Raw genomic sequence first — 24,487 nt, forward strand, 5'->3', positions numbered from 1 at the left:
GCATGGGCTTTAAGACAGAGGTGACTCTCGAGTCACTCATCATAAAGGCCTTGTTCACGAACAGATCGTGGGCTCACAAGGCCCCAGGGAAAGCGTCCTTAGAGGCCCCCTCACCCCCTCACATAGATGGAGAACACTGCAGCTATTTATATTATCTTTGTACAAATGTGGTTTGGAGTCAATCAAATCAAGACTTCCTGCATTCACACTCAGTGTAGATCGTATCTCAGATGAAGAATGTGTGATGTTGACATACATTTGTAGTAAATCATAAATGACCTAACAGAGTTGATAAAGTTGATTAACCACCAGTTAATATTCCTTCCTCTAGAACAGGGGTGTCCAGTCTTATCCTCAGAGGGCCGGTGTGGCTGCACGTTTTCACTCCAACAAGGCAGGAGGTCACCTGATGAAATGTTTGAAGACTGAGGCCGACTGATTAAACAAGTAGAATCAGGTGTGCTTCAGCTTGTTTGGGGTGAAAACCTGCAGCCACACCGACCCTTTGCAGGTAAGATTGGACTCCCCTGCTCTAGAAACATAACTACACATTAAAGCAGCACTATGCAAGATTTTGTTAAGAAAATTGAAAGTAGCATAATTGAGACAAAAAAAGCCTAAATATGGTGTCTATGCGCTCTTGCTAGTCACCCTTTAAAACTAGAGATAATCACTTAAAAGTCAGAGCCAATAGGTCAGATTTTGTGGGCGTTTTTCAGACCACGTCATACGTCTTTACATATCGACGTCTCATGCACGGACTCGGTTCATTCATATCCCCGGAAGACACAACCTTCACCAAGTTTTGACAGAGTAAGACAGAGTATCCCCAAATCTGAGTGTAGCTTCATTTATATCACTGTTGTCGGATCAAAACCTCGTATCTCCAAAATGGTAACTTTACAGGTTAAAAAACCTACTTTACTTTCAATGTAAGTCAATGGAACCAGACTTTTTTCCAAGTCATTTTGGGCTGTTTCTTCTGGTCCATTCATCATAAAATTTACATACAATGTAAAGGGCAACAGGCATTTTCAAATTATGTCAAAAACTGAAACACAAAAAAAATGGAGATACGAGGTTTTCTTCCAACAGCAGCAATATGCTGGTTTATTGCCTATCCTTTTTACAAATCTTTAAAACAACTGCAACCCAAATGTTTTGTTTGTTTGCTTTATTTTGTATTAACCTTGTAGAAAACAGTACAAAAGATTTGTAAAACTGAGTGTGAAGATCAAAGTAAGGACAACAGTCTTAAAAACGTTACATGGATTACAGTTAACAGGATTCCAGTAAATCACGATGCAAGTAGAATCTTAAAATGATCGTCACTAAGAAAGGACGTTAGACAGGTTCCACGTATTCACCCTCCATCATGGAAACCTGTGAAAGAGAGAACATGTTTGAGATCGTGAGGAAAAGTTCCAAACACCAGCAAACATCCATCATCCTTTCAGATCTATGTTGGATTATGAGCTCGCCGGACAAAATATTAGTGACAATGCATCATTTCTTTTCTAATACTTGTACGTCCTCTTGTCTTATAATAGCATCAGTCCTGTCAGGTCGGGATCACATCAGTCTCTTACATAGTCAGTGTCAATTCTGGCCCACTCTCCCAACCTGTAACTGGTTGCACATTTCAGGCAGATTTTGCATGTGACTATATCAGCATTTCACCTGCTGCTCCTAACTGAGAATTGGTCTAGTGATTGTGCTGGTCACTGATTGATTGACTGATTGATTGATTCACCCCCCCCAGTCCAGCTCCACCTCTCCAGCATGCTTTGTACTTTGTACTTTTGTACTTCTTGTAAAAAGCACCTGAAAGAAATGTTGCCAATGCAGGTTTTCACAATATTTCAGTAAGTTAAGTAAAAAAGTCAACATTCATAAAATATTACAGATGATTTCTAACCTCTTACAGCATTTTTGATCTTTTGGATGGAAACATGGTTCTTATGACTTGTTAGCACATTTCTTTGTCCAGTTAACCATAAAATGTGTTAAAATTAGTGCCTTCAAAGTGATGTGATAAAACACTAACGTTTTTTTTAACAGCATTTACACAGACCGAACCATCCTTAATTCCACAGTGAGGACCAGCTGCTCGCGCACTGTATGTGGCTACCACTCTGCGACTGTAGAGTGCCTTCTTAATCAAATATAGTCAAATTGCATGTTTTTTGGTGGTTATCTTGATAAAGCATGAATTGGTTTATTACTAAAGTACATCAAGTGTGAAGTATCATTAACAAGCAAAGCACACAGCTGAAGCTGGCAATAATTCAGCAGCCTGTTCGGGACAGTGCTCGCAGGAGAACAATGGATAAACTAATGTGCATGAATTAGTGCACAGGGTAAATAACAAAAGTAGAGGGCTCCTGAGTGGTGCAGCCATCTACGTGTCAGCCCTATCATCAAGAAATCGCGAGTTTGATCCCTGGTGATGCTACAGCCACAGCACATTTGGCCTCACTCTCTCTGGGTTGGCAGATTCCTCCAACAGCCTTCAGCTGTCCAAAGACGCTGCATCAGTGGACGTTCAGAAAGATGCGGTGGCGCTTCACAGGTCTCGAAGGAAGCCTGTACTAGCTTTCGCCCTCCTAGCGCTGGTGGTATCATGTGATTGGGTGAGTCCTAACAAGTGGGTGGAATGGCTTACGCCTTAATTGGGGAGAAAACTGGAAAAAAAAGAAGAAGACAAAACATTAACATGGGCATATCAAACCTCATGATCGATGCAGCGGAACTGCCAGGACCAGCGGGTGTTGTAGAGAAAGGGACGGAGGTCAAATCGGTTGTCGTCAGGGCCATAGCTCTCAGCATGGTAGGACGGTGTCACTGTAGTCATCTTGTGCCTGTTGACTGAATACATCTTGAAAAAGTGCTTCACTTTGGCAGCCACCTGATAACAGAGAGAAAAGAGTAGAATCAAATGGGAACTAATTAAAAAAAAAGCAACACCAAATTTTGAATTTAAACTTGACTGTATCCCAACAAAATTCTGTCCGAACCTGATCCAATTTAGACCAAAACCAGAAACAACAAGAGACTCAAATTAGAGACCAAAAAACTCCCCATTCATAATGATCGCGCCGGTTAATTTTCATTTTAGCGACAATGACAGCCGTCTTTACATCATTAATGAACAACAACAAAAAAAAAAGAATAGCCTAATTATCCAAAATTCACAATTCCACTGATTTATCAAATTCTGTGCATAATTTAGTCATCAAGATGTTAAAAGTCTTTTAGAGTGGTCTGATGTGAAATTAGATAGACAGAGTAACCTACTAAGTCAGAATCATTCATGGCAGGGGAGATGGGAACCAGACGTCCGAAGCGTTTAATAATCCAAAGTTACATCATAGACAATTATTACACGAAGTGTTCACACATACATTGCCTGACAACCTAAACATTGTTCTCTGATGGTTCTGAGAGGAACTTTTGCCCTAAAATGTATTTTTTAATATCTATTCAAGTCAGAGAGGTTTTCTGCGCCCAATTAGTACCAAAGTAACCACCATTGTACCATTATGAACATTACATATAAAACTTAGAAGACATTTCTACATGTACTGGTCATTTTACAGACAATATAAAATAGTTGTACAGTTGTGCTGTAGACGTCGCAACCTCTGGTTCCTATCAACAACACTGTGAAGAGTTTGTAAGTTTCTCTACAATGCACCATTTCACTTTAAAACACTCTGAATGACCTTGTTTAAATCTCAAAGACTGAATTATGCAGAAATGTAAAGAAAGGTGGAGTTCCCCTTTAGGTTTTAATTCCACTTTAACACATTTATTCATTATCAGTGCCTTCAAACCACATCCCAGCCTGAAACACTTGGCATAATGTATTTATTGTTCTCATGCTGCCCTTGTGGACTTCAGTGGAGCACAAACGATTCCAGTGTGCCAGATTAAAAAGTGAAAGATAAAGCAAGAAGAAAAAACTAAAGCTGATGTACATGCAGGCTATTAATGGTGGGAGAAATCCAAATAGAAAAAAAATGAACCAGACCTCAGCCTGGCGGATGTTTGAGAACTGATATATAAACGTGTTCAAACCCTGACATGAACAGCAGGATCTCATCAGATTTGTACAAATATATCAAACTCCAGTGTAGAGGGGGTCTGACCTGTGAAGGAGAGCAGGTCTCTCTCCACGAGTGAATGAGCTTGCAGAACATGCTGTATGGGCCACACTTGGAGATCTTCCGGAGCCTGCCAATCACAGACAGCTCCGAATACGTCATCCCCATATCAGCCTGAGAGAGATGTTCGAGGAAAGAGTGAATGAGGAAGAGGTCGCATTATATCATCACAGTATCACATCACACACAACGTGTGCAAGTAGACTTGATTTGCACATTCACAAAGAAAAGGAGAAGTGGTGGGTACTACTTCATAAAGGTGTGGGAAAGTCACATTTCATAAAGAGACAACAGACAGCGCAAACCTGAACTGATGGTATAACGGAGACACTTTTTGGAGCAATATTATTGTACCTATGTTACACCATCCTACACTTTGGGCCTGCAGGTGGGTTCTGGATACTTAAAGGGTTAAACATGATCATGTTCAAGTTACAGTGCTCCTCAAAAAATGTAGTCTCCTATGAGGAATACATATTTCTATGTTGCTGCTGTAAATGGTGTTTCAATCCCTCTCGCTCTGTGACTCATCATTACCTCATCAGTCTGAGACACCTGGCCCTCAGTCAGGGGCTCCAGTTCTGCAGTGGGAGGGGCGGCCAGGACACTGCGAAGGACAAAGAACAAGACAGATCTCAGTTTCCAATGGCGGTATGACCCCTGCATTCAAAGTTTGAGCTTAAACTCTGTCTGCCCTGTTTTGTAGCATATAGTACATCGAAGCTCAGTGACACAGATAAATAGATACAGTCATAGATGGATGGATGGATAAATAGATGGACGGATAGACAGATACACAAAACATCCTCTACATCCTCCAGTACAGGGCACCCTGACTGGTCTGCGGCTACGCAGCTCCATAAATAGCAGGGTGCGATGCACTACAGCTAATGACATTCCTCAAATAACCATCATTAAAAATTTCTGTGACCTGTGCCACAGTAGCCCTTCTGACTTTTCGGACCAGACGGGATGGCCTTTGTTGCCTGTTGCCGATTCGTGGTCTGGTCTGTCCCTCTTCTGACCACTGTCAGTAGGTACTCTACCACTGCTGACCGGGAGCACCTCATAAGCCTTGGAGAGGCTCTTACCCTCTCGTCTGCCCAAAATGATTAGGCTCTTGTAAAAGTCGCTCATGCCTGCACATTTCTCCCGCATCCAACATGTCAACTACGAGAACTGACTGTCCGCTTACCTTCTAACATATCCCAGTCCTTGACATGTGACACGTTTATGAGATAATCAACGCTATTTGCTTTTTATTCAGTTAATAATGATTTTTTTTTATTCAGTTTTATTCACTTTTTTATTTCGTTTTATTGGTTAGGTTACATGTTTGATTAGATGTAGTCAGTGTGTTAAACATCGAATAAAAATGATTGTATTCACAGTTTTTGTCTGTTCCAACTTATCTAACCTCAGAAAAACTAAATATCATGACAACTATCAAATATCATTCAAACGTCTTGACGTTATACAGCGTGATTCAAAAAGATTTATCTGATTTTAAAATGATTTATTTACTTGTAAATCATTACAGAACAACGCAGTGAACTGTAAATGGTTTAAATGAGCATAAAGTTTATAATGTAATTGTACAAGTTCTCAGTATGAACCTCCTCCAGCTGTACGGACAACATCAACGCCATGGTCAAATTCATCCCATACTCCATTGAGCATGTCGGGTGTCGCTGCACTCGGCTCTTTCAGTGCGATTTCGGTGATCATCCAGTGTTATGGAACCAACGACGAACGCTCTGAGCTGTTGGAGGTTCATTGCTGATGAAAATCATGCTGCACAGTTATGACGGATTCACTCTTATTGAAGTGGAGAACGCAGAACGCTTTCTGCTCAGGGTTACCATCTCCTCTCAGACTGAAGGGAGACATCTTCCGGGGACAGTCAGAAACTCTGTGGCCCCCTCTTTCAGTTGGTATGTGATTGGTTCCTAGGCACCTCACGGTTTTAAAAATACGGTGCTTTGGAATTGGATGAATCTTTTTGAATCACCCTGTATTTCTGCCATATTTCCAGCCCCTAGTGCAAATTACTGTTGCTGTTATAACAGAACCTCCAAAAGGCCACCTTCATGACACAATGAAAAAATCTGTTTTGTATTAAAACATTCTGATTCCCCTGACACCCCTTCGCTACACTAAACACAGTCTGTCTTCCACTGCATCTCACAGACATGACTCAAAGCTCTGCTGTATTAATGGGTGTGATGACGTGTAGCTGTGTTTCCATTCACCACATACCTCTTAAGAGCAGTGAGCCGAAAGTGTTCTGCGCAGTACTGCAGGAAGCGCTTCAGGTCCATCTTACTGACACCTCCAATGGGGTTTATATCAGCGCTGGAGCAGTCATACTTTGTGAAGTAGCCAGTCAAACTGAGAAAGCAGAAGATGTTTTTTAGGCTTCATTGTGGGTAAATGTGCTGTTGTGGCTTAACCTTTAGAAATATACTTACCACCACTTCTATAAAAACCACAGTGTTTCATTATTAATTATTTCTTAAGTTTAAAACTGAAACAAACCTCTCTTCGGTACCACATTAGTGTTCACACGTAGTGGAGAAGACATAATAATAAATATTTCTAGGTTAATTGTATTGAATTTATCTTTTTTTTTGGAAAGAAAAAAAAACGTTTTAAATTTTTTGCAGTTTTTGTAACTGTCTGAAATAAATGTAAAGAGCAGACTTGAACCTGTTGATACAATAGGCAAAGTGTAAATTACAGATAGCATAATGACTTTTTCTTTGCTGATACCGATCCAATATTTTTTACATCTAAAAGCTTTAAAATGAGCAATTTTCAGCTTTTCCAGCAATCCAGCATTTTCTGCTTATATCTGCCTGATTCCAGTACCCATCAATACAGATATGCCATCTCTAATGTAAACGTAATTTACTGTGTTACTAATAAAAAAGGGTGTAATCATATAATTACAATTAAATAGTATAGCAAAATATCAATAATAACTACATAGTGAATGGGCTTTGAGTTGGCTTGACAAAGTCATTGCTATGTAAGCCTAGATGGTTGCTAAGGCATTTCTAGGCCATTGCTATAGTATCCCAGGAGGTTGTTAAGGTGTTACTAGGCCAATGCCATGTATCCTAGATGGTTCCTAAGGTGTTGCTAGACTGTTGCTATGGTATTCCAGGTGGTTGCTAAGGTGTAGGCTGTTGTGACATTAACCCTGGTAGTTGCTGAGGTGTTACTAGGCCGTTGCTAGGTTCTCCTATATGGTTGTTAAGGTGTTGCTAAGTCATAGCTATGGTAACCCATGTGGTTGCAAAGATGTTCCAAGGCTGTTGCTATGTTATTCCAGGTGGTTGCTAATATATTGCTAAGCAATGCTATGGTGTTGTTAATGTGTTGCTAGGCCTTTGCCATGGTATCTCAGGCCATTGCTAAGGTGAAAACTGTACAAAAAAAGCACAGGACAGTAAGTTTGCTTTGTCAAGCCAACTTAACTAGACTTCTAAAACGTTAAATGAGTTACACCGTCTTTATAAGACAAACCTTTCATCCACATTGGCTGAGCCAAGGACCAGCAGACCACCAGGTTTCCCTTGAGCCCACAGACAGAGCTGGGCAAAGAGGTAGGCCAAAATCATCCTGACACGAGCCTGGGAGGTTAAAAACAACACAAACACACACTGAACCTGGGAGGTTTGGATTAGGAGTCTCTGCAGGTCAATATATAGTCATAATTACACAGATATACAGTCAATGTGTGTGTCAGTTTGGCTGTTGGTTTTCCTAAGTGAATTTAAGTACACATCCTCTACAGAGGATCCATTTTTAATGCACAAATACTGTGTATTTGCTAAACATCTTATGTGGAAAAACAGAAAATGTGGCCTGAGGGGTGAGGGTTAGATTTTATATTTATGTTTCATTTTTTTCAGCTTGTTAAACTCAGCAAATAAATACAAATTCTGCATTAAACTTTACAGGAAAAAGGGCATATTTACGTCTATTCCCTGTAGAGAATGAATTAACCAGAAAATCAACAAAACATGTCATTTGACCGGGGGTGCTCAAACTAAGCTATTCAACATCTTCGACTATTCAAGAATGGTTAAAGTGAGAGTTTGGAGAAAAAAAAATAATTTGCCCAGTTTTCCCCTTAGTCAATCAGCCAAGACACACTGGGTGTTTGAAGTTTGCTTCTTTAGTTTTGCACTGGAGTCTAACGCAGCTAGCAAGTAACATACCCAACAATTAGCAAACAAACAAACTTCTTCATTTTTTTTAAGTCTGCGCTGAAACACATACACATCTCTTTTGCAAATGCAGCTATTACGCCACATTCAAATAATGCTGACAAGCAAAGCAGAACAGACATGTGGTGCACATGTTCCTCCATTTATAGCGCAGCTCAGTATGCTGTGCATGTACAAGTGAAGAAACTCCGCTTGGACACCCAAATCTCTGAGGTCAAGAGTGTCAAACAGACCAACGTCCGTGTCAGCACTGCGGTGTGATTGTGTTACCGAGCAAGCAAACATCCTGAGGAGAGACAATCACTCAGCACAATTTGCCCGGGCTTTTCTGATGGGATACGTCGGATAAAAAAAAAAAAGATAAGAAGATAAGGCCAGTTCAGTGGGGTCAACTGCAGCAAGATTCAGGTCAGATGCACCCTGCAATTAGCACTCCTGATAAACCATGTGAACTTAAAGATTGGTTTAAAGGATATCTCTGTTTCGCTGTGATATGAGAGAGAGAGAGAGAGAGAGAGAGAGAGAGAGAGAGAGAGAAGGTAGCCTATCATAATGCAGCTAAGCATGTGAATGACTATTTGTGTTTTTCAGTAAAGATTCAATTAAAAGTATGTCTTGCATTGATTATTACCAAAATACAGTGCTGTTCAACTACTGTTCAGAGATCTTTCACTAAATAACATGCAACAGCAATTAATACCTTAACTAATTGAAATAATTAAATTCTTAATACGTCTCTGTAGGTAGTAAAGTGATTTTACTCTTTTACAGAATGAATGACAGTGTTTCAGTCAACGTCCCCTGTTCAAATACGTTCTGAAATGACTTGCGCTGGATTTACATGGTGAAACATTTGTGCAATTTGTGCAACAAATGCTTGAAACCTACATGAAAGTAAACTGCACTTGAGTTATTATGACTCATTTTCTTAACAATTTCAACAATGTGTCATTTTTTAGGTTGAAATCTCAAGGAAATCTCATTTTTTCATCGCAAGTCATTATTTTGCTAAAAAAAAATCAGTCAAAACACTGAGAAAACAAGTCATTATCTTGAGATGAAAAGTCAAACTTTGAACATTAAAAGTAAAAAGATATTTACAAACAGCTCCCAGAAACAGAAAGGAAAACACAATTACGAATAAACAGTGATTTTTTTTCCTTCTGTCAGCAAAAAGCTTCCAAACAAAAAAGGATGTGAGCAAAAATGACATAAGCTAAATAAGGGGTTTATGTTGTGCTTGCCATATGTTAATTATGAGCCTCTGTGAAGTTCTTAGTAGATATTTCATAATTCTTAACAGACCTGCTGGACACCGCCACCAACGCAAATCTGCCCTTTGATCTGCACAATGACAGCCTAAACATCTACTTGCTTTATGATGGTTCATTATTCACAATTTAAACTATTATATTCTTCACAGAATATTCACGGCTAGATGCTTCCAAGTTTTATTAAATTCTCTATTTAGAAATGATTGGGTTGGAAATGTTTGCTCCCAAATTCCATAACAGGTAGATGTAATTTTACTTGCGAAGAAATTCATTTATGAGTGGGATTTGGGGAGAAAAACTCAATCACACCTGCACATTCTGCAGAGCCAGGTTCTCCCTGCTGCTCCCTCCGTTTACACGGAACTTTGGCCATTTCCCCATCACCATGGAGAAGATTCCCAACATGCCTTTCACTGCCATGTCAATGTTGATGTTGAGGTGATTGCTATGAGGAGAAAGAAAAACACGGGTCTTCACCTTCTCAGCATATCATCACGGTCATAACAAACGTTAACGTTAAAGGTTTACATTACACAAGTTTTCAAATTGTGCAACTACATGGACAACAATGTAAACTAGTCATGTTATTCTTACGTTATTAAGCTATTCTTAAGTGTGTAATAACAGTGGGGTTAATGTAAGAAGAGTTTTGGACCATTTTTATAAGCCCATGTAAAACTTAAACAATCTATTTAATGTATTTCTAAGTTAGTATATATAATGTTTCTCAAACAACTGAGATCAGTGGTTCTCAATCCAAGTCTATCTACACCCACCCAGCTCTCCAAGTACACGTTTGGTGGAGCTGATGGTGTCATGAAGACCTCGGCAGTTAGCTTATGATTTGGATTAGGTGTGTTAAAAGGAAAAACAGTACAGGGCGCAGCTAAACAATTAGGACTTAGACCTAAGCGATTTTGTCATTATTACTCATTATATTCATGTGCCAACATGTACATAACTCTGGAGCATTAACCCTTTAGCGTGATCCACCTAAATAGTTCCATTCTAGTCTGTCTGACCTTCCAATCTGGGCAGCCAGCTCTTTGGCTCGGTTGCGGGTGTCCTCCGAGGAGTTCTCACTGGCCATGTAACAAGTGGTGAAGAGCCGTCCACACAGCTCTCGGGGGTCTTCTGGCCTGTAGGACGCATCACACACCAGCCGCTGAACATCCTCTAACACCTGTGCATCTGCAAGTGGTGGGAGAAAGAATAGTGGAAACTCTTAGTTCAGTAAGAGGACAGGTACCGCTACTGACGATAAAGTATTAAGAAGCAGTATTACTAATGTTGATTACTTGACAAACTTCTCCAGCAGTTACTTTAAGTTGCTTTTCATTAATGTTGCCTTAGAGAAAGAATGTCCTCTAGGTTTCACTAAGTTTATCGACTACGAAAGTTATCTATTACCCTACTTGGGTATGCTTACATTAGCTAGTTAATAACTTTACATTACATTAGATTTAATAGTGAGCTGCCATCATTCTTAAATGAAACAAATAAGAAGAGAATCTAAGAGAACCTAAAAACACAGTAGTTATTTGGATAAGATTATTTCTGTTTAGCTAAGAGAAGTTCTATTTTGCTCAAGTTTAGCCAACCAGCTAGCTAGCTAGCTTCACCTCTTAGGTTAGAAGTTGAGATTTTTTCTTTTTCTTTTTCTTTTTACTTTGTTATAGTTATTTTAAATACCCAAACCAATACTAGACTTTACTGAAATGTGCTCAAGTACTGTAATCTGTCATTAATTACTCTCCATAAATACGGAAATGCTTACAACAAAAGACATTGTAAAAGACATTGTCCAAATGGGTTGTTGTCCAATGTCTATGGCCTTACACGAACATGGACTTGCAGAATATTTTGTTTTAACAAATGTAGCAAGAAACTGAAGAAGCAAATCGCTGCTGTCGGAAGAAAACCTTGTATCTCCAAAATGACAACTTCACAAGAGAAGGAACAAACCTACCTTACTTTTAATGTAAGTCAATGGAACCAGACTTTTTACCAGGTCATTTTGGGCCGTTTCTGTTGGTCCATTCTTCATGAAATTTACACACAATGTAAAGGACAACAAGTATTTTCAAATTATGTCAAAAACTGAAAAATGACAAAAATGGAGATACAAGGTTTTGTGCAGACAGCAGCGAAATGTGTGTGAGTCACAAAATCCAACGATCACAATTGGTCAATAGAAATATCTTCAAGGCCCACGGACATGCCAGGTGTAAACACCTAAATGTCTTGATGACCACTTGTGATCAGACAACTCGAGACGGTATAAACAGGGCCTATGAGTGTGTAAGCTTGCCATCTAACTTACTGCCGTCTCTGACTGCTTGACAGACCTGCACACACATGGAGTAGACGATGCAGGCTGAGGAGGAGCTGTCTACTCCACCACTGAGAGGAAGAAGGAAGCCAGCCTAAAAGCACAAACAGGTAAAGCCTTTATTTCTAAAGCCAGCAAGCTTTAGAACTCTCAGGAGACTAAACAACATACGTCAGAATTGGGAAGATGTTGAACCACCAAAAAAACTGTATAGGTACTCAGCTCCTAGCATGGGCTTTGTACCTGTTCTTATTTGTTATACATTTTGACTACCTATTCAGTTTTACATCTACTTTTCAGAAAGTTGTTCTGCTACTATATTGTTATGGCTGCCTTTCTTGATTAGGGTCATACAACAGTGTCTGTTGAGTTGTAGGTAATTTTCCCTCAAGCACTTCAAAGTATCTACTCATCTGTCTGTCTGCTCATCTACAGCACTGTGCAAAAGTCAGAGACTTCATGGCAAAATAGCATTCAGTGTGTCCTCCCTTCACCTTTATTACAGCTTGCTTTTAGCTTTAGTTCACACAAATTAACAGGGATATTGTTCCAAACCTCCACAGTTCAGTCTTAGAGGTTGGTTGCATTTTATGCTTCTCATGATCCAAGTAAGCCCAAACACATTTAATGATGCTGAGGTCTGGACTCTGGAGTGGTGAGTATTTTTCTGAGAACTCCAGCAGTTTTTTGTTTGATTTGCAAATTTCTCAGTGAGGTCTTCATGACAGTTCCACATCCTTTAGAGTCGTCTTCTCGCAGTGGAAGGATGGACAGAAACACTTGTGGATGTTTTCAGATCTGAAGCAGCTTGATTTTCTCCTCACTCTCAAAGATGTTTATCTGATGACAGTTTTGGTGGTCTACCAGGTCTTGTTCGGGGTCCTGTTTTCTCTGTATCTTTTAAAAGTTTTTTGAACTACATTCATTTTTCTTCATTTACTTTCCTTTGACTTTCTCCCTCCTTGTGCAGGTGGATAATCTAATAATAGCTAAAAACAATATAAAAAGAGGGTCGTAATCTAATTAAATTAATAAAGGGTGGCCTCTGACTTTTGCACAATACTGTATCCACCTAGAAATGCTCTTGCAGGGGCTTTCATACACATGTGCATGCATATACACAGATACGCACACAAACAACAGACACTCACCTGACCACTCCTCCTTAAATAGTCCCATAACCAGCAAGCAGGACCAAGACTACAGAAGAAATGTAACAATAAATACAGGCATGCAAGCAGTACACATAATCACAGTATACACAACTATTTATCGTGTTTTGACAATGTAATTCAGCACACTGTATGTAGCTGTTTGGGCCCAGTATAATACACCACTTTCCCTCTCTTATGTTCCTCTCACATCACCTCTCTGTCTGAAATCCTCTTCAACCCATACAACTGACAAAGAAGGCAGTCAGGGAGAAATAAGTGTCACACGGCAAATCCTAAACCTCTAATTTGCCTTCTAGTGACAAAAAAAGACTAAGTGCTCATGAAGAACGATAAAGGGAAATTCCACTGATTTTTCAAAATGTTTGCATAATTCCATTGCTGCAATGTAAATAAGGTTAATTCAGAGTGGTTTGATGTGGAATGGCTCTTTCTTTACAGTGGTGGTGATAAAAACCAAGGGTAACAGTATCTACAACACAAATACAGCCACTTTAATTACTATTCGAACCCACCAGTGAACCTACACATGTCCTAAGTTTTATATGTAATGCTCATGATGGTAAAATAGTGGAAAATCTTGTTTTCTCTACAGACTATTTTGCCTTACAACGCCCTGCATGTACCCGTCCACCACGAATGGATTAAAATAAATGGATTAACATGATGTTTTAGGCAAAAACGTCATCACAAATCTATTGCAAAATAACATCTAAAACCAGACAGCGGATTTATAACCATTTTGTGTAATTACTTTCTGTAGAGCAGCTGTTAGAGGTGTTAAACGCTACAGACGTCTGGTTCCTATCACCACCACTGTGAACAATTCTAACTCAAAGTTTCTCTAGAACAGCGCATTTCACATCAAACCAACAAATAACTTTGTTTACATCTTAAAAATTTTAATTATGCAGAAATCTTGAAAAAATTGGTGGGGTTCCCCTTTAGGGGAAACAATCACTTGGCATGGGCAGTGGTAGATATCTTAAAGCAATACTTCTTTATAGGATTTGTTCCTTACTTCAAAGTAAGCCAATCAGCCAAAACATGTTTGGTGTCTGAAGTTTGCTTCTTTAGTTTTACACTGGAGCTTTGAAGCTAACGTAGCTAACAAGTAATGGAAACAATTAGCATTGTGCCAACAGCGTACCTATACTATAAGACACCTTCCTCAAACCATGAAGCCTATATTTTGCCTATACTTTTGCAGAATATGTGCATAAATTTTATCATACGTCACACCTTGCCATGGTTTGAGGCAACTCAAATGATAATTTAGGTATGCGGTTTTCTTGGTGCTTATTGTTTCAGTAGCTCATTAGCAACGTTAGCCTCACAGCTCAGGTCCAAAACTAGAGAACGAAACTACAGTAAAACAACACAGCCACATTATCTCATTAATATCATTATTAGGTAGATTTAATCCAATTTGTACATCAAAAGCAAGATCACTGAAAGTGTCTAATGGCAGTGACAGACACAGAGGTGCTAAGCTAACAAGCCTAGTACTGAGTAATATGTGAGATTACACTGCGTATTAGATGGTTAACCAAACTGACACTTCTGCATCTCAATCATATTTTCTACAAACTTAAACAAATGCACATATTTGCATTTTTCTTGTTAAACTTATGAACATATCAGGCACATCTATGGTACATGAATAATGACTAATCACTCTGTTTGGTCCTTTTCACAGTTTTCAGCATGATAAATTATCATTTATCTGTATTTTGTGCATGTTTGTTTTAGATCTATAAACAAAAAATGATCACTTTTATAGGTCTTTTTGGATGTTGGACAATTTTTGGCATGTCAGTTATGCACTTGAGCCCATGTGTCAAATACAAGGCCCGCGGGCCAGGTCAGGCCTGTAACACGGTCCTGTTTGGACCACAGAATTATTAGCCTGTTTCACCCTGAGATGCACTACAGTCCCCAGCATGCAATGCAACATAGTGTGCGTTCTGACCCCCTTCCCCCCCAACTAGAATCTATGGGCCAGCGGTTACACAACAAGAAAAGATGCCTGGTGTCTAGTTCAAGCAAACAGGCAGTTACAAAAAAACTATTTATTATTATTATTTAGAATTATTTCTGAATAAGTATTTAATGCCTATTTTGCTGTTGCAGTTTTGGCATACTTTGAATAAACAAGGTCCCGTTCAGGTCAAGTAAAAATGGAATAAAAACACAGCTGGCCCACAGATTCGCTGAGATTTTTTAATATGGCCCTTTCAGTGGTTGAGTTTGACACCCCTGCTCTAGAGGAATGAGGGCTGGAGCACCTGATCTCTTCTTCAGGGGAATGGAAGACCCACTCTACAGGCTGGTGGGTGGGCAGGAAGATGTCTTTGCAGTCCGACAAGGAGAAATCGACCTTGATCCTTTGATATGGTTTGTGTTCATACTCCTGCAGATAGAGGAGAGGAGAGAGAGAGAGAGAGAGAGAGAGAGAGAGAGAGAGAGAGAGAGAGAGAGAGAGAGCACAGAATTACTCTAACATTGGCATCTGACAATAACGTGTGACATTTTCTGAAATGCTCCTTACAGGGCCTCACCATGTGTGGGTGACATCTCTCTCCTCGATAGCTGCGCACATCCTCCAGGTCAAGAGTAGCTGTGATGACCTCCTGAACATCAGAAACAAATGAATAAAACACCTGCTAACTAGACTTTATACAAGCCTAGTACAAACCAGAGTATTCGCAATTTTATGTTGAGGAACATTTTTCAAAAAATTTTTCCACAGTTTTTAGACGCAGTTTTTTGCAGGTTGGTGAACCTCTGCCCATCTTTGCTTCTGAGAGACTTTGCCTCTCTAAAATGCTCTTTTTATACCCAGTCATGTGAGTTAGCTCCAGCTGTTTTTAATTAGTACCACTTACTTTTCCAGCCTTTTGTTGCCCCGTCCCAACTTTTTTGAGATGTGTTGCTGCCATCAAGTTCTAAACGAGTTCATGTTTTTTTTCATAAAATTGTAAAATGTCTCACTTTCAACATCTGATATGTGTTCTATGTTCTATTGTGAATAAAATATGGGTCTATGAGATTTGCAAATCATTGCATTCTGTTTTTATTTACATTTATTTGCATTTTACACAGCGTCCCAACTTTTTTGGAATTGGGGTTGTACATAAACATATTAGATATCAGCCCACAGTTCCCACATTGGTGCATCCTTTTGATTTACTAATCTTCTGTTTGCATGACAGTTCTTATTCTGCTACTGGCCACAAAACAGTTTGTGTGTTGAGTACAGCAGTGGGTGATATACTGGTTCATTTGTTATACCAGCTGAAATTCTTCCACAGGAGTTTTGTCAGAGCCGTTACACCAGTATGCTACAAATAAGCACATATAATACAATGTTGGCTGAGACAGGGATGTTTCAGTCACAATTCAAATGAAAATAAAAAAGCAGCAAATTTTCAATCACCTCCTACTGTCAAGTCCAATACATCTGAAGCAGTCCACTTTCTTTTCAGGCAGTGGACATAAAGGAATGGCCAGACTTTAAAGGTTAGCCCGAGCCTAACACAGCCTAACACCAGAGCAACTGCTGCAATTCCCTTTCGTATCGCCTGAGCAGTCACCTGTCCTGGTCCGCTGCATCAGATGAGGCTGCGGTCGAGGCCTTACGCACAAAACAAGCTCTGGTACAGTTGTAGAACTGTAACATTTTCCAGTTTCCTGCACCATCTGCCGGTCAGAGGCGCGAATGTGTGGGACACACGAATGAGAAGAATGACTTGAGAAATTCAACAAAGCTGAAGCTGGGATTTTATTCAAAATTCCTGTTCCACCTTAAATGGTACAGCAGTGACATTCAGGCACCTGTACAGGTGCTAGAATGTAATGGCTGCTTCACTTAAGGTGGAATAGAAAATTCAAACAAAAAAGCTGCTGCGTAAAACTCCAGCATCCGCTTTGTAGAAACACGAAACAACATTTAGCATCACATAGGTTTTTTGCATAATAACATATTTCAGATTTACTTTTGTCGTTAAAAATGAAGGGATATCCCAAAATAATAAGTCACTGAGCACCTAAAATCGTTTTATTCAAAATTACATATCCCAAAACCTTCAGAAATTTTAATTATACAATGATATAAATTTTTGGCTGGAATCAATTGATGATAGTTGTATATAAAATAGAGAATAACATACAGATCAAACAATGTTGTGTCAATGTTTAAAAAAAAAAAAGCAGTTTGGTAGCTCAACACTCTACAAGACAACTTAACCAAGTTTCTTACCACATCATCGAGAGAGAACTGCGCGCCCTGAGCCACAATGTCTCCATTTATGGCAATCATAGAGCATCCATCATAGTACAGGCGATCTCCATCACAGCCTTTCTGATTAGCAAACAGGTAGATCCCTCCACTCTGTAACAAACAAGCTCAATAATTAATCATTCCCATAAGCTTTAAAGTACAGCTTGACTGTAAAATACAGTTAAAGTTGTTCTTTGTGTGGTCAGCAGAGCCAGCTAGTGGTGACAAAGTAAAAACACACTTCTCTCTACTAGAGCAGCCACATATATGTGTAACTGACCTTTGTAGTGGCTGATTTCACCAAGCTGACTCTCTGGTCAGCCTTGCGGAGTTCGTGATAGCTGGCAGAGGAGTTTGTAAAGATCTCGATGCCATCTAAACCCATGTCAACATGAGGACTGAAAAAACATACACAGTCCTCAGCGCTACAGAAACAGCTGTTATAACATTACATACATATATAAACATGCTCTGCACCATTTAAGTATATCACTGCTGTCGGCACAAAACCTTGTATCTCCAAAACTTTACAGGAGAAGGAAAAAACATACTTTACTTTTAATGTAAATCAATGGAACCAGAATTTTTACCAAGTCATTTTGGACCGTTTCCTTTGCTCTGTTCATCATCAACTTTACACACCATGTAAGGGACAACAGGTATTTTCAAATCATGCCAAAAACTGAAAAACGACAAAAATGGAGATACAAGGTTTTCTTCCGACAGCAGCGATATTAATTAGCATTATTAATCACTTGGAAGGTGCAAGCTTCTAGGTTTCATGTGTGCACAGTACATGAGTTTCTGCATGCTACAGTACCTCCTGGCGTTCCACAGCTCAGCACAGATCTCACTTCCTAAACAGGTGTCCTTAGTGGAGAGAACTGCATCTCCAAATGGCACTGTGACCTGAAGGAGAGGATTATTGGACAGAACTTCGACCATTTCAATAAAGATATTAACTGATTACTTCATGAGGCTGTTGTAAACTAACCTTGTCCTTAAAAACATTGTCAAATCAAATTAACACAATTTTCCCCTTAGTCATTCAGCCAAGACATTCAGTTGAGGTGTCTGAAGATTCTGTCCTTAGTTTTGCACCAAGGCCAGTGTAGCTAACAAATTAATACGGTTTCGTCCATTTTTATAGTTTGACATATAGTGTCAAAAACTACATAAGCATTACTATTTAAGATCACTTGACAACCTTTTTCAAAGCAAGTATGCAATGATTTAGGCATGCATGTTGGAGGCTACTAATAGGTGCAGCATAAGCTTTCATTACTTGTTATCTACATTAGGCTGCATTCACTGGCATGTTTTTGTATTTGTCGAAAAAGAATATAAATATCTCTTGCCATTGATTTTAATGCAAATCCTGCATTGCTGCACAACAAACACAAATTGAGGAGAGTGCATTGTGTAATTTTTGTGGAAATCATGCTCTGCTGTCTGTTAAAAAAGCCTGACTTGAGTTCTCTGACGTACCCATGCATCAGCTAATAGTTGATAGTGTGGGGCGGGGCTTCAGTCACTCACATTGATGTTAAAAATGAAAAAGGAACTAATTGCTGCTGTCAACTCACATCCATACCTGTACAATACAGCTCTAAAGATATATAAGTACAGCAACTGATTTGATTAAAACTCATACCAATCTTTTTTTAATGTTTGTAAGATAGAGGTAAGACTTAATTTGAAGGCTACTTACATAGGAACTTCATAGCTCATGCATAAGCCTTAAATAAAATGACATTATATTGATATAAGTGTCCTTAAAGCAGCACTATGTAAGATTATTTTGTAAAAATTGAAAGAAGTAGCATTACGGAGTCAGGAGAAAAAAAACACACTAAAATATGGTGTGTGCACTGCTGTAAAGCCGATGTCGGAGTTTTTCGAACCACTTCACAAGTCTTTACACATCCAAATCCCCAAATTGTACATAGCGCAGCTTTAAGTAATATTTTACCAAGAGTATTTCTCGTTTATTCCAGTACTGTATTTTGTAAACTAACATGTCCTTTCATACATATGACCAAAAAAAACGTAAGAAAATGATCACTTAAGGCCAAATGCTTCAAAATCTCCAATAGTACTGATATATGAAGCTTGTAACTGGACCATAATCAGTTTTAACAGTTGTATAAATGGAACAAATATCCGTCACTTCGGTTTATGGCCCCTTATGACAATAAAATGCCATTTTCTACATAAAACATCTTATGTCATCTTGCGATCACTGGCTTAAGTTGTTCATAAATATCCAAGTACTGCTTTATAAATATTCTATTCAAATGATTCATGGATTCTCATAAGTTCCGCTACATGGTAAATGTCTGTTAGTTTAGTTTAAAGGCACTTATGTCAATATAATGTCATTTATGTAATATCTTCTGTCGTCTCTTGATTACCGGCGTATTCTGTTCATAAAATTTTTAGTCAATGCCCATGCATGTGTTATGAATTCTGTATTTAGGTAGCCTTCAACTAATAGAGAAGCAACTGACAACAGTTTTTGCTTATGACATTGATCTCCACCCACGAACATATGCACAATTAACCAGCAATGTGTGTCAGACCAAAATGTCCTTTATTCAAATTTTTATTTTAGATGATGATTATTACTATTATTATTATTATTATTATTATTATTTATCTATTCTATTTGGTGGTTTAGATAATGTATGTATGTATTCTATTTGGTATGGTATAAGCTTCCATTACATTAGCCTTGTAGCTCCAGTGCAAAACTAAAGAGGCAAACTTTGAACAGCTCACACGCCCTGGCTGATTGACTGCATTAGGACTAAAAGGAAAACCGAGTACATTTTTAAAGCCGAACCTTTACTTTGAATCTCTTTTCACAAATAAGCCACAGATCATCAGTCTTTTTTGCTGAAATACTGCAAGTCTTTTCAGTGTGGATAAAAGATCCTCATGCAGGCTTTGCTCCTAACATTATTAATTGCACAACGCGCTTTACTGAATCCTCATTGTTACCACATCGCCTACAGTGGAATGGCATACTTTACCTGTCCAGTCACATCCTGGATCATTCTAGGCAAGAAGTACTCCTCAACATGTCTGTGAAAATAAAGGACAGGCACATTGCTCAGGCTGGATGATTCTTTAAGAGTCCTGTACTCTGGTTATGCTAAACAATGCTGCCCTAAAAAAGTGCTGGGTAAAAAATAATCAGTGCATAACACTGTTTATGTACCTGGGCTGACTCCAGGGTGAAAACCAGCGGAATTCCCTGTTGTTTCCATGATTAGCCAGAAGCATTTTTGGCCGAATCAGTAAGATCTTCCTGTCACAACAGCAAAAGTACTGTTTACCTCGTGTAAAGCTTGACCTATATCGGCTTATGGTTATAAGCGAAGTAATCGATGAGATATGGTGACATTTTTTAGTACTACAGAGAATTTATACTTATTTGATTTGTCAATACCAAAGACTAACTTGTTCAGGAAAAGGACTCTGCAGTTATAGCGGACATTGTGGTGCATAACAGGCCTGCGGAGAGAAGAAATAAGCATTACTTTGCATTGATCTGTAATCAATTCAGTGATGCATTAAAAGGTGTCATGACTCAACTAGGGTTTCCACGATTAATCACGATTCATCACAAATCAAATTGATTACTTACTTTAATTACTAAAAACAATAATGAATGTAACACTCTGGGGCTTTTTCCCAATTTGTGCACATGTTCTTAAATTCACCTTTAACGGCACTTGCATATAACATGATACCCATATGTTTAATATCAAAATGCAGTGTTTTTTTTTGTCGCTACTTTCCAAAACCGCTGCTGAAGCAACTTCAAAAGCTATGAACTTTTATCACACCATTTCACACGTGTCTCCAGTGTCGACTGAATGAAGAATAAAGGGTTTCTGACGTGATGGTCAGCCCTTAGTGATTTCCTGAGTGTCCATTAGTCAATTTTACACAGAATGTAGATACATAAACAAATCCACCAATTACAGACAGTGAGAGGCAGATGACGTGTTTCTCAACCCCTTATCATAGCCTCATAACTTTGTATGTAAGCCACATAAGATCTCGCAAAAGGGCGACTCTACAGATTCGAGAATCGAAGGACAGAATTTGAGGCTGGGGCGAGTTTGCGAGTTAAATTGACCTTCTTAGTGAAGTGGCAGTGACTACCAGGCAGTCTGTATGATAATAATGTCTATATCTTAAATTCTACAAACTATTTTTACAGTAAGAAACAGAACCCTAGAAACAGAACCATTTGTGTGTTTTTTTTTTTGTTTACATATTTTTGCCGATAAAGTATCCTGGAATTTCCAAGGCTATACATGGTTTGTTACTTATAAGTCCTTTTTATTATTTGGTCTTAAAATGAATCAATTAGCCAGTAATAATCAATAATCCATCAAACGTGACAGGTAGATTCCACGATTATTAATATACTCAACAGTAACAACCTTAGACTCAATAAACATTTTGATATAGGTTTGACACTCACATGCCAACATCACAGATAATGTCCTGGGTCACTGGGGACTCCAGCAGCTGTTTGAGAACTTGGAAGCAGTGGAGGAGCGTATCCGATTCATAGAAATGGTCAGCACATCCGTATCCACTAATAATACAACAAAACAATAACAAAACAGAAATTGTGCTTTTCATTGTCAACAAAACAGGCAATCAGAGTTGCATTTAAGTCTATTCTAGATATTCCAAACAGACTCATCATCAATGAAAGGCTATGTCCAGCAAAACTGTTTAAACCAGTGGTCACCAACCCTGGTCCTGGAGATCTACTTTACTGCAGAGTTTAGTTTCAACCTGCATCCAACATGATGCCCCTCCCTTTTACCTGATGCCATTGCATCTGATCCAGCCAATCAAGGCCTTCTGAAGAAGTTAATTAGCTGTAGAATGTGTGGCAGATTGTGGTTGGAGCTGGACTTCGCAGGAAAGTAGATCTCCAGGACCAGGACTGGTGACCACTGGTTTAAACTGTGACTAAATACAAACTGTGTCCAGAACAAAAAGCATTCACATGCCATCAATCTGCAGTCACTTCTAATACGTAATCATGAACAGTATAAACATCCATAAACTAAGCTAAAACTAAGCTAAACAACAGAGCTGGACACTGATTAACCCACTAATGTCCACATCAGAAATTTTAAATGTCCTTTTTTATGTTCTCTGAACTTGCCTGAGCAAAATCTAACATATAATACAAATATAATACAAATATTAAAAACTGATCAAACCAAAAATAAAAAGTGAGTCAGTTAATATACCATATTGCATTTGATTTTTGATCATATGGGATCATATGGAATATGCATCAAATTTACAGGGGAATACCACCGATTTTTCAAAATGTCTGCATAATTCAGTGGTTGAGATATAACCAAAGTGATTGAAATTAGTTTAATGTGAAATGGCTCCTTTCTAGAAAAACTTCCAGGCTCTGATTTCTTTTCAGTGGTGGTGACAGGAACCAGGGCTCCCGATGTGCACAACACAAATATAGCCATTTTATGTATTCTTGATGGTAAAAAAATGGTAAATCTGAAAAAAAAAATAGTTTTCTTTGGGGACTATTTAGCCTTAGAACACTCTTCCACCATGAATATATTAAAATAAATTGATTATAATACATTTTAGACACAATACGCTTTTTAAACATTTATCACAAAACTACCGTAAAACAATGTCTCAGACCATTTCAGGTAATAACCTTCTGTGGAGGAGCTTTTAGAGATGGCCATCTGGTTCCTATCACCCCCACTGTGAACAATTCTGACCTGACACGTTTCTCTAGAACGGAGCTTTTCACACCAAACCTCTCTGAATGACTCTGTTTACATCTTAACCATTCAATTATCATTCAAAAATCGATGGAGTTGTCCTTTAAAATTAGCACTGTTAGATGTTCATCTGAGACAAACTTTGCACCTTAGAGCATTCAGAAAAAAGATTTTTTTTATTATACTAAACTTAGTTATTGGACACGGGACGTGGGTGATAAGGCAAAAATATAATAAGGCAGTACTTCAAGAAATTCTCATGATACACAATATCTGAATATTAATTTTTGCACACATTTGATCATTTGGAACAGAGACAAAAGGATCAGCAGCGCTACAATTTGAAAATATTATCAAAAACATGTACACAATGATTTTTATTCAGTATCTGACATGCCGCGTTGCACAAAATCCAATTCAACGGGACGAATTTTGCTCTGTTTATAATGAAACATGCAGTTGGTCAGTGTTTTGATGTACTGATGATGTGCATAATATGTTCAGGAAAGCATATTACATCGTACTGTTACATAATTTATCACAATAACAATATATATTGTCATATTGCCCAGCCCTAACAGGACATCAGTGGGTTAACTGAGCTTTCAGGCATGCACAGGAAGGCTTTCTGAAGTGAACAGGAGCTTAGAGAATTGTAATAATAAACCTGTGGATAATAGGTGTAATCATATACTATTAAGTTAGATAATAAAGCAACTACCAGATTTCCAGTTCTGGTCCCAGTCTGTATTTGGCCCCATTGGCTTTGGCTATCTCAATACCTGTTTAAGGAGAGCAAGGTCAAAGTTAGCCAGGTTAACCAGGTCAGGGTGCTCTGTTATATTCCCACACCTCGAAAATGATTCTCTTATAATAATGCAGCCAAATGAACGTGCAGTACTGCAGCATGCAAACCGACTCAGCCCCAGTCTTTTCCTCGCAAAGAACAACTTACGAGCAAAACTTACTTTTCAGTATTCTCAGCACATTTCCGTCAAAATCTAAAGCCCACTGATTTAAGGAGCACGTGGCTAATGTAACCTTGCGACCCATGCTGTCGAAAAATGGACCAGTTTAGAAAGATTTAAAGCGGAGCATAAACCACAGAGTAACGCTCAGATCCCCTCTCACTGTACCAGCAACACTGTTTCTCCAACTCTACGGTTCCGTCAGTCGAACGCCAAAATAAAAGTCTTTCTGCTGGTTTATATGTGAACGG

The 24,487-nt window shown here is 38.7% G+C and overlaps 1 protein-coding gene across 2 annotated transcripts; it reads right to left on the minus strand.

The window, feature by feature from the left end:
• Positions 1–1,165: 1,165 nt before the first annotated feature.
• nadsyn1 (NAD synthetase 1) lies at positions 1,166–24,422 on the minus strand. Of its 2 annotated transcripts, XM_036586758.1 has the most exons (21): positions 24,237–24,422; positions 23,990–24,050; positions 21,966–22,082; positions 20,930–20,983; positions 20,688–20,777; positions 20,500–20,551; positions 18,285–18,373; positions 17,745–17,862; positions 17,444–17,575; positions 15,744–15,815; positions 15,471–15,595; positions 13,162–13,210; positions 12,002–12,104; positions 10,701–10,869; positions 9,988–10,123; positions 7,698–7,804; positions 6,426–6,557; positions 4,704–4,773; positions 4,152–4,280; positions 2,732–2,908; positions 1,166–1,383 (listed from the first exon to the last, which is right to left on the minus strand). In XM_036586758.1, exons 1-21 carry the CDS (start codon positions 24,319–24,321, stop codon positions 1,345–1,347), a joined length of 2,106 nt encoding a protein of 701 aa, XP_036442651.1. In that variant the 5' UTR covers positions 24,322–24,422; the 3' UTR covers positions 1,166–1,344. The 2 variants fall into 2 exon arrangements, with proteins under 2 accessions (XP_036442651.1, XP_036442652.1); XM_036586759.1 differs by lacking the exons at positions 23,990–24,050; positions 24,237–24,422 and having other exon boundaries at positions 1,208–1,383; positions 20,919–20,983; positions 21,966–22,012.
• Between the last annotated feature and the right edge of the window lie 65 nt (positions 24,423–24,487).

Source organism: Colossoma macropomum, unplaced genomic scaffold (genome assembly GCF_904425465.1).
Source record: "Colossoma macropomum unplaced genomic scaffold, Colossoma_macropomum, whole genome shotgun sequence".
Taxonomy (NCBI): domain Eukaryota; kingdom Metazoa; phylum Chordata; class Actinopteri; order Characiformes; family Serrasalmidae; genus Colossoma; species Colossoma macropomum.